This window comes from Miniopterus natalensis, chromosome 11 (assembly GCF_054644295.1).
Source record: "Miniopterus natalensis isolate mMinNat1 chromosome 11, mMinNat1.hap1, whole genome shotgun sequence".
NCBI lineage: Eukaryota > Metazoa > Chordata > Mammalia > Chiroptera > Miniopteridae > Miniopterus > Miniopterus natalensis.
In genome coordinates, this window is record NC_142091.1 from 72,023,675 (window position 1) to 72,034,253 (window position 10,579).

The 10,579-nt window shown below is 49.6% G+C and overlaps 1 protein-coding gene across 1 annotated transcript; it reads right to left on the minus strand.

Annotated features, from left to right (window-relative positions):
• Positions 1–2,028: 2,028 nt before the first annotated feature.
• PLAAT5 (phospholipase A and acyltransferase 5) lies at positions 2,029–9,454 on the minus strand. The gene is made up of 6 exons (XM_016216337.2): positions 9,364–9,454; positions 8,613–8,739; positions 7,271–7,379; positions 4,484–4,586; positions 3,069–3,331; positions 2,029–2,130 (listed from the first exon to the last, which is right to left on the minus strand). Exons 1-6 carry the CDS (start codon positions 9,452–9,454, stop codon positions 2,029–2,031), a joined length of 795 nt encoding a protein of 264 aa, XP_016071823.2.
• Between the last annotated feature and the right edge of the window lie 1,125 nt (positions 9,455–10,579).

Sequence of the window (10,579 nt, forward strand, 5' to 3'; positions counted from 1 at the left end):
GTCATTTTATGTGAGCACTTGGAGTTCTTTCTGTTTCACATTTAAAGCAGTGAAACAAAATGCAAACTGCGAGAGGCAAGTTTTTGTTTGGTGAGTGGACGTTTCGTTTTGCATATGAAATACTTTACTGAATTTGAATAGTATTTTTAAATGGAAATTTATGAGTTTTAAGTGATTAACTTTTAAAACTAAAGAAAAATTAAGAAAACAAAATGCTATGTAGTGGTACTTAAGAGATTGTACCTTTTGCTGATGTTTCTTTTCTTTTTTAAAAAAAACTGTTTACTGGACATTTATTTATGTAAAATATTATATCAGGCTGTAACCAAAAGATCAAAGTTCAAACAACAAGGTAGAATGAAAACTATTAAGTAAATAGTCGTGCTTTGTAATATTTTTTTATCTTCTCTTGTTTTACTTATGTGGTTATATACACATAAAGTTTAATAAAAAAATTTTCTCTTTCTCTTCTGGCTATTATTATTATTTGTTTCATTTCATGATTATTATGGAAAAGAATTTTGACATATAGAGGGTGAAGGGCTTAAAATATGACCTATCCCAGGTGACAAATATGCTAGGTTTGCCCCCCTAAAGTTGGGGACCAGAGAGTAGGAAGAACCAGTGAGCCACGCCCAGGGGTCAACTGACATCACTGTAGTCTAGATGCGCCCCTGCCTCGAAGGGGGGGCGACACCGGGTGGAGGTGGCTAAGTGCCTGGAAGGGGTGATGCGGGACCCACCCCCTCCAGGCCAAGAGAACAGCTGAAGCTAAGACCCCGTGTCTTGCAGGAGTTTCAGTGTCTTGGGGAGGGTGAGCCCCACTGGAAACTGATGGAACTACACCTTTGGGAAATAGAACCATGGGGCCGGATCCCAGAAAGGCACCTGCGACAGTCACAGACGCTGGCAGAATGCTTTGGCTGGGGCACATGCCAGCACAGGACAGAGGGGAGTGGCAGACGAGACTCCACTCCTCTCCCGTGTCACTCAGGTTCCATCCTTGGGGCAGCCGATCAATGTGTTTCTCTCTCCCCCTTCTACTCTCTAAAAATCAATAAAAAAAATTTTTTTTTTAAACTGATGCGTGTCATCGCAGGTCTACTTTCTCCAAACGGGAGAAAGGCTCATGGGAGACCCTAACAGATTTTATGGGTTCCACACTGCTCCCTCCACAGTCTGCAGGTTTCCTAGACATTCCCTAGCTTTCTTAGGTGGCTTCAGCCCACAAAGGGCACTAACGATCCCCAATCATAATTTAAATCTTCCGTCGTGTCAACATTCTCCCAAACACAATAACCACCCCTTCCCTGCCCTCATTCACACAGTCTAAAGTCCACTGGTTAGCTTATTCTAAATATTCATCTGAAATCAATGAACATAGAAATTTCAAATGTTCTGGTACTTATAAGTTAGAAAAGCAAGAGAAATGGTCTTACTGATTATACTTTAAGTTAGGGCTTTTAAACAATAAAGAATAAAGCTGATATATATAGTTTTAAAAAGAAAATATCTCTTGGGAAAGGCGTTCCTAGATTAAGGCACAGTAGGCCCTGAGTCGTGTGAGTTATAGGTTTTCTTAACCTTCCTCCCTTGAACCGCACTGTGGGTCAACAAGGGTAGGACTAGAGCAATCCAGAAGAGCTAGAGACATTTTAGTTCAACAAAAAGAACTTCTGCAAAGAGCATTACTGGGAACATTCCTGCAGAGGTTTCCGGGATGTATCAGGCGGTATTCAGGCGTCACATACTAGGTTCAGCCTAAGAAACAAGCAAGACCCCTTTGTACAAAGAGAGTAGAATGAAATTTACCTGGTGCCTAGCAGTTGCAGAATAAACATTAGATTCTTCCCACCCATGGGTCTAATCACATATATTGGATGTATTTCTAAAGGGGTAATTGAATACATTCTAGATTCTTCCAGAAGCTCACAATTTTCTTACATGGGGCCACCGAGCAAGGAAGAGGAGGGGAGCAAAGGAGGAACATTCTCCCTGATGTCACCAGCTCTTGTCTGCCTGGTGTGCTCAGCCCCTCCCGGCGGTGACTGCTTTGGGCCTCATGCTCTCCACCACCGCTGAAATCATGGCTCCGGCGGCCTTCGCTCCTTGCATCAGCGCCTGCTCCACCTGCAAAGCAGATCAGTTCACAGGACACTCAGGGACCATCCGAGGCTTGTCCCCTGCCCGACCCTGCCCGCGACACTTCCCTTCAGGAGCTCGCCTGCCAGGAAGCCTTTCCTAGAGCAGGAAGCAACCTGTGCTCTATGTTTCCAAAGATCCTAGAGCTGCAAGAGACCCAGAGAAGCCAGGAGGGCCCCGGACACACCTCAGAGGCAGGATGTATAATAAATACTTCCTCTGCCAGTCTCATGGGGTTTTAATAGGGAGCAAATATTAACAAGAGCAGTTCAAACTGTCACAGAGACCTCAGCTTTCAAAGCTCTTCCGCGTGTACTGTGCCACATTGAATGTGTCACGGTCCTATATTACGGGGATGGGTCACAAACCCAAATGCAGTAGGTCCAGGCAGGTGATGTGGGTGAAGCTGGTAGGTGGCACGCCTACCTTCACCCATCTAAAGGGGGAGCCAGGACTGGGCCCCACAGTGTCAGCAAGCAGGGACATGGGCCCAACGGCCCGATCAATTGGTGGTTCAGAGAGGCTGGGAATCCATATCTTCTTATATAAAATTTCTGTATTTTTAAATGTTGACAAGTAATTCAAAAAAATACTAGTCATTCAAGCAAAACATGTAGCTTGCGACTTGAGCAGAGAAGCATCTGCCTTGGTTTATCCCTGTTTCGTAAAGGAAGGGACAGACTCAGAGGTAAAATGACTTGACCGAGGAGACCGGCCAGCTGATGGCCAAGCTGGACGGCACTGGTGGCCTTACTATGTGCCTTGTCTACTCCTCCACGGGGCGATAGACATGAAAAGAGCCGTAGAGTCCTGTTGAAATGGAAGGGCCCTCCAGTGCAGCAGACATGAAACCACTGATGGCCACTGTGGTCCGAGACGAGGGGCCCGGACGGCGCCACGGAGGCGGTCGGGCCGGCGGCGCCTACCTGCTGGCTCCTGGGGACGCCGTATCTGAGGTCGTTGACAAAGTGCTCGCAGTTGCCGTCGATGAGGCTGTACTGCACGATCCTGTCGATCATGTTCTTCGTGCGCTGGATGATCTTGTCCACCGGCAGCGGCAGGTACGTCCCATCCAGCTTGTTGTTAACCTTCCAGGAGCAGCCGTGCAGCACGTCCTCCAGCCGACTGCACTTCACCACGGCCCGGTTGCTGAAGATGGACGTGATGCTGCCGGCCACGAACTCTTCACCTGGAAGCCAGAGGCAACGCTGGAGAGCTGCCCCGGCCGGCGAGCTCGGCGGTCAGAGCGCCGGGCCGCGCACCGAAGGGTTGCTGGTTCAAGGGCACGTGCGTGGGTTCCAGGTTTGATCCCCAGTCCCCCGTGGGAGGCAACCAACTGATGTGTCTCTCTCACATCAATGTTTCTCTCTCTCTCTCTCTCCATCCCTCCCCCCCCAGTCCCTCCCACTCTCCCTAAAAATGGAAAAAATATCCTCGGGCGAGGGTTAACAACAACAAAAAGTGGGAGAGCAGGGGCAGGGCCCTGGCTCACGCGGGTGCTGGGTAAGCTGCCATCCTCCGGGCCTCAGCTCACCACCCCGAGACGGGGCAGGGGTGGGAGGTGGAGTCCACGAGCTAAAGGACCGGCTTGCCCAGGAGGCCTCGGCCTTGCTCTGCCCCCGAGGCCGCCTTTCTCATAAAACTCTGAAAGTGCCTTACGGTGTGGCCGCAGGCTGCACTGTGTCGCACTAACCAGACTTCAGGAACCTTCACACACGTGTGCCCAGCGCCTCGGCGAGCAGGTGTCCGCCCCCGGGTGGGCCTGTCCTGGGCCCACGGCCTGCTCCTCCGCAGCCACCGCGGACAGGGCTCCCGATGGGACCTGCTCCACCCGCTGCCACCCAGAGCCACTCTGCCTCTCTCTCTGCTCAAATATGGGGGTCCTCATTAAGGGTTTATTTGAAACCAGGGTTCCATAGCTTTGAAAGAAGAAACGTTTGCAAGCTGCCGTATTATCACATCCAGCTCAGAGAGGACCAGGACCTGCCCACAGTGGGGGGCGGTTTAAAACCAGGGCTGTTTTTCTGCAAATGTGTGTACCCTCCCCACCCCCCTTGTAAGCTGTTTGAGGGCAAGTCATATATCTCCCTTGCTCTTTTCTTACATATTTGAAGAAAATCTGCTGATTTCACAAAAGCTGGCAGGAGGCAATTCAGCCTTCAGAGCAGTGGTGTTTGGTAGCAGAGGCGCAGCTCTGTCACACAGTAAATTAGGCGCCCCCAAATTAGGCGCCCCCCCTCGGTGTCGCACTGCGGGAGGCCTTGGCGGAGGAGGGGGTGGCTAACCGGCCTCCTCCTACTCTGCTGACTTAGAATCAGCCTTTCAGCGCAGCGGCTCTTACTCGGGGGAGCCAGGTGGACCACACGATCGTCCTCCACGTAGATGGCCCAGTGCTCGTAGCCAATTCGAAAAATCTCAATCAGGTCCCCAGGCTGTGGTCTGCCCTATGATGGAAAACATAACAATAAAGACAATGCACATGCCCAAGGAACTTGAGGCCCTGCTCGGGGCTCGCTGCAGCTCAGCCTGAAGACACCCGTTTCCTCACCCAGGCTGGAGAAAGCCTCTCCACACCCAGGAGCAGGTGCCCCCCCCCCCGGCTGTCACTCTAGTCATTAAAGGCAGCGAGGCTGACTGGGCCAGTTATCTATGTACTGTGCCCTCCTACATGCTGTGCAATGAGTGACAGAAGGGACTCCTTCGTCTTTGAAACTGAGCACCATATTAAGCTTTCTCAATAGAGGGCGCTAGAGGACTTTGCCAGAGGGGTGGGCTCTTCTACACCGCCTGGCTTGGGGTGAGCCGGACCATGGTCAGTAGCGGGTGTGAGGACATCTGGTGGAGCTCTGCCTGAGCCCAGATCCTTCCGTCCCCATAACTTTGCAGCTTTGGCCTGGGGACCTCTTGACAAAGAAATCAGTGCCCCAAAGCCTCCTGCCCCTGCTGGCCTCCTGATTCCCTCTGCAGGTCCCCAGTATGGCCCTCCTGTGGCCCAGAGGGTCGCCCCCCTCCCTGCATGCCCACACCACCAGTTGCTGAGAGCCAGCTGGCCACCTACATTCCAGAGGGTTGCATTTGCCCACCACTGGAGGCCAGCTCCAGCCTGGCCAAACCAACTTCCCTGCTGTCCGGCGGGTTGACCATCTCTCTCCAATGAGGTTCGAACCCCTTCCAAGTTTGTCCTTCCTTGAGTACCCTCCTGGTCCTCAGCCTGGGAGACCATACCGAGTTTCCTTGTATCTCAATAATTCTTCATGTTAGACTTCTCCTGTTTAACCTACTGTGTGGTTTTATCTCCTGCCTGGACCCAGGCTGCTGATACTCTTCAAAGAGGCCTGGGAGAGAGCCTGTCCATCTAAGAGACATTTGTTAAGAGGGTAGGTACATCTCACGGTAGGTGCTCTTACCATAATTTAAAAAAAGACAAAAGAAAAGAAATCCCAAAGCTTTGCCCAAACTTAAAAAAGAAAAAAGAGAGCTCATATCCTATGTCCCTCCTACTCCAGTAATGTACCAAACACCATACAAATGCAGTCTAAGTTCTGACTCCCAGGCCCCTCATCCTCCCAAACTGGCTCAGTTTGCCCAGGAGTGGGTGCTGGGAAGAAGCCAGCTCACTGATTCCCCCGAGAGGAAGGATGCTGGGAGGCAGAGCCAGGCAGAGAGACGGGAACCGCCCACCCAGCCGCCCATCCACTTGACCAGAACCTTGTTGCTTCCCCCAAGTTTGCAACAATTTCCCACTGGTCTGGTTTCCCCGAGGTTGTATCTCTCCTCCCAGTTCCCAGCTTTATTTCTCTGGCCAAGGACCACCATTTGCCAGGGCAAGAATTCAAAGAAATAAAAAGGGCTTTTCACCTGTTTCTTTGAACACTTTAGTGAGATATCATTGACATCCCATAAATTCACACACTTTAGGCATACAGTTCAATGACTTTTAGCAAATTCACAGAGTTTGTACTTGGGTTAGACAATGATTTCTTAGATACAACAATAAAGGCACAATTCATAAAAGAAAAGCTGATTGATTGGACTTCACCGAAATTAAAACTTTTTGTTAAGAGAATGAAAGCACAAACCACAGGCTGAGAGAAAATATTGCAAAGCATGTATATGATGATGTACTATCCACAGAATTCCTGAAGGCCTCTCAAACATACAAACCAAGAGAAAAAATGGGCAAAAGATTTGGATACTTCACCATCGAAGATACATGTGGGTGGCAAAGAAATACATGAAGAGATGTTCGACAGGGTTAGTCATGAGGGAAATGCACACGGAAGCCACAGTGAGATGCCTCCATGTCCATCAGGAGAGCTAAAGTTAAAGAGCCTGCCCACGCCAGAGGCTCAGGCGGCTGCGGAGGGACTGGGCCGCACACGCCGCTGGCAGGAGGGCAGATGGCACAGCTCCTTCGTTTGGAAAAGAGATGAACATACATCCCACGCGGTGCAGCCATTATGTCCCCAGGTATTCGCCCGAGAGAACGTGCCCCCACCAAGCCTTGGACGCAACCGTTCCTAACAGCTTCACTTGTAACAGCCAAACGCTGGAAACAACCCAAGGAACAAATAAATAAATAAGATAAATATCCACACAATGGAATACTGCTCAGTAATAAAAAGGAATGAACTACTGATAACGTGACACTACGTGGATATAACTCAACATAATCGTGTAAAATTATGTGAAAGGAGACAGACAAAAAAATGGGCCCATATGATATGATTCTATTTATATAAATCTCTTAAAAATGCAAACCAATTGATAGTGACAGAAAGCAGGTCAGCTGCTGCCTGGGGATGGGGAGAGGTGGGGAGAGGGAGGGGTTTGCCAAGGGGAACAGGAGGTTTTGGTTGTGGTGGTGACTTCATGGGCATGTGCGTACAGCATGTCAAAAACCTATCCAACTGTATATTCTAATATGTGCAGCTGACTGTATGCCAGTTATACCTCTCAATAAAGCTCAACAAACAGCTCAATAAAGCTGTTTTTAAAAAATTAAAAAGGCATAGCCAACATCCCAAATCAGTATGCAGTTCAACCTGTCACACAGTCTAAATAAAATAATAAAATACAGTTTGTAGAGAAGTCACCAGGACTGATCAAGAATTCTCGTGACACCCACCTCAGCTGCTTGCTTTGTGAACTTGTCCGCACTCTCGGAGCTCAGGGGTGAATCTGACTCTGCTCTCTGCTGGTTGGGTATGGTCTCCAAGTTAACTACTGCCTTCTCTCTAAACGAATTTTGTGATCATATAGTTAACAAATAACACTTCTTCACAATCATTGGAAATTCTGTGTTACTTCACATTTACATGATTTTAAGATATCTTTCTAGTTTGAGATTCTAAGAAACATTTCCCCTGAAGCTTCCTTCGATGACACCATTAACTGTCATACAAAATAATTGCTGTTTACTGCTTTTCAGACAGCTGTTAAAATGCTAATTATAGCAATGAGTAGCTTTCAGAATTTTTTTATTTGCTAATAATACTTTTTAAATGTTTATCAAAGTGATACTTGCAGATAGCTTCAAAAAAAATGACAACAGCCCAGAATGGCTTATAATGAAATGCAAGAGGCCCCTGCTCCCTCCCTTGTCACTCCAGGGCCTACTGCCAGAGGCAGGCCAGCCCCCTGAAGTCCTGTTTCTTCCAATGATTAGCTCCATATTTCTGAGAAATCTCGTTGAGTCACAACACTGTAACTGCGAGTAATGTGGCAGAAATCGGTGTATTTTGTCCCGTGAGACAAAGTTGAAGAAGAGAGCTGAAACTAAGAGCAAGAACACGCTTTGGGGGTAGTGTAGTGAAATATATTAGAGCAAAAAGACCCGGCTTTGAAACCTCGCTCTGATATTTGTTGTCCGACCTTGAGCTAGTAAATTAATCGGTCTGAAATCAGTTTGATTAACTATAAAATAGAGACAGTAATAGTTGTCTCACAGAGTTGTCCAGAGGGCTAAATGAGAAAGCCTATGTGTCTATCTGGTACATTATCAATCCAAAAGGTCATTTTCTTTATGTTTCCCCAGCTTTAACTCTTCTCTGAAGTACAGTGCATGGTGGGGGTGGGGAGGGCACTGTTATTTTCAATACAGGTCTGGAAATTCTCAACCCCTCAGGATATTAAAAAAAGAGCAAACTGTGTTTTTAAGTGAATCGAGGAACTTGGTTGCATCATTGCCAACTGGCAATACTGTAAGGGCCCTTCAAAGCAATTCTGTTCTCAAGGTTCTGGAGAAGGCCTGCGGCTAGAAATCACTGCAAGAAACACCTCCTCCAGCAAGTCCCAGGCGTGGTCACAACCTGTTGCTAGGACCATACCCGCCTTCTGCGTACCCATTCGTGGTAGGCCATTTGCACAGAATCCACATCAAGATTTGTTTTTACAGAACTGCCAGCAAAACCTGTTCTTCAAAGGCTCTGCCAACCAAAGACCCAGTCCTTCCAAGCCAAGAACCTTACCCCTGCTGGAGGCTTCTGCCCTGTTCTAACGGACCCTGCTTGGGCTGCTTGGGCGAGAGCTGGACCAAAGCTTGCGATCCCACGGATCCTTCTATTTCAAGAAAAGGGAAGGGGAAAAAAAAAAAAGCTATTTAAACCACATTTGCTTCCATGGGGGGGTTACAGCCATGAAAGAAGGTTTTAAGTGACCACCTTGCCAGTGAAGGGGGGCTGCAAGCTCTAGTTAGAACCTGACAGCCTTGGGTTAATTTTTGGATGCATGAAGGGGATTGTAGGACAAGATGCTGGAGAGGGAAGGGGAGACTTTGGAATTCCCGGGGACAGAATCTGGGAGCGGGGGGAAAAAGTCAGCCGTGTCTCTATTCCAGATCGCAGAAACCTTGGGGCTAAGCCTGAGGGCTGAACAGAGGGTCTTCACTCTACTGCCTGGGAGCTGCCACCTCCGTGCCACCTCCACCTGAAATACCGAGTCACGGGAGGGCTGCTTCACTTTGATTAAAGTAATAAACGATCATTGAAAAATATTCACTCGTCTCGGTTAACAGGCACTTCGCACAACCAACACACGTCTACAGGAAGGGCTCATGAGACAAACACGGTGAGGTTTCTGGGGATCCCACAGCCCTAGGACCACCTAGACGTCCTGGCGGGTCCCAAGCAGCTCGGCGGGGAGGGGCCCCATTCCTGCGGCACCCCGACGGGGGCTCAGCTGAATGTCCCGGAGCAGGTGGACTGTCATCTGGCCCCATACCTGCCGTCCTCGAGGCCCGTTTGGGGCGGGATCGGAGGAACCTGGAGGGACAGAGCCGGCCCTTCATCTCTGCGACGGCGCTCAGGCCCATCCCGCGGCGGCCGGGCGGTCCGAGGGCTCCGCGCTCAGCCGGTGCCCAGTGGGCGTGGCGCCGGGAGCCGCGGGGTTCAGTGCGGGGCCGCCGCGCCCGCAGAACCGCGGAGGCGGAGCTCGGGGCGCGCAAACGGCGGGCGCGCGGGCGGGGCCAACGGCGCGGGAGGGGCGCGGAGGGCTCCGAGGGGAAAGGCAGGGAGGGGCGGCTGGGGGGCACTCGAGGGGTGCAGGGTAGCTCAGAACAGCTGCGTAAAGGCTCGGAGGTGGCATCCAGGGTGGCTGAGAAGCTGAATGTCACGGAGCCGAGGAGCGACATATGGAGAGAGCGCTTGAGGCCAGATTGGGTGGGGGGCCTGGGGAGGCTCGCTCAGGAATTAAAATCCTGAGGATTCAGAGTTTTATACGTATTTTTTCCCATGTATATTTCATGATGCATTTTTAATTTATCTATGCCATGTAACATATACAAAAGAATACATGTAGTTACGAAACGTGATAATAAAATTTCCACCCATGGGTACAGCAACCTGGGTGATAACCGGCTGGTCCTCTGCGCAGGGGCTCCTCCTACCCGTGCTCTTCCCCAGCCCATCTCCCCGCCTGCCCTCCAGCCCTCACCTCTCTCCTGCGCTTTGTGTCTATCATGCCCTTGCTTTTTTTTTTTTTAAATATATCTTTATTGATTTCAGAGAGAGGAAGGGAGAGAGAGAGAAACATCAATGATGAGAGGGTCATTGATCGGCTGCCTCCTGCACGCCCCGTCTGGGGATGGGGCCTGCAACCCCGGCATGTGCCCTGACCGGGAATCGAACCCTGATCCCCTGGATCCTAGGTCCACGCTCAACCACTGAGCCACCCCGGCCAGGCTGCCCTTGCTTTTTAAAAGGTTTTTTTAAAAATCGCTTTTCTGCATACCTAGTACATTGCTTCATTGTGCTTATCTGAAGTTTTATAAAAATGGTATCCTGCTGTCTTCCACAAGTTGCTTCTTTCAAAGTTGTTTCTATAATACGCATCACTGTCTAGATCTGAAACCATTTCCCCTGCTGGAAAACATCCCGATAGGCGAATATACCAACGCTGACTGATCCGGTGATAAAGCTACTTGCTTTCTTTTTCTAAT

Excerpts from the sequence above, each read along its gene's own strand:
- PLAAT5 (XM_016216337.2), bottom strand. The coding sequence starts at position 9,454 with ATGGGCCTGAGCGCCGTCGCAGAGATGAAGGGCCGGCTCTGTCCCTCC. Across the intron at positions 7,380-8,612 it reads GGCAGAAGCCTCCAGCAGGG|AGAGAAGGCAGTAGTTAACT; the intron begins GTAAGGTTCTTG and ends AAATTCGTTTAG. Across the intron at positions 3,332-4,483 it reads GGTCCACCTGGCTCCCCCGA|GTGAAGAGTTCGTGGCCGGC; the intron begins GTAAGAGCCGCT and ends TCTGGCTTCCAG.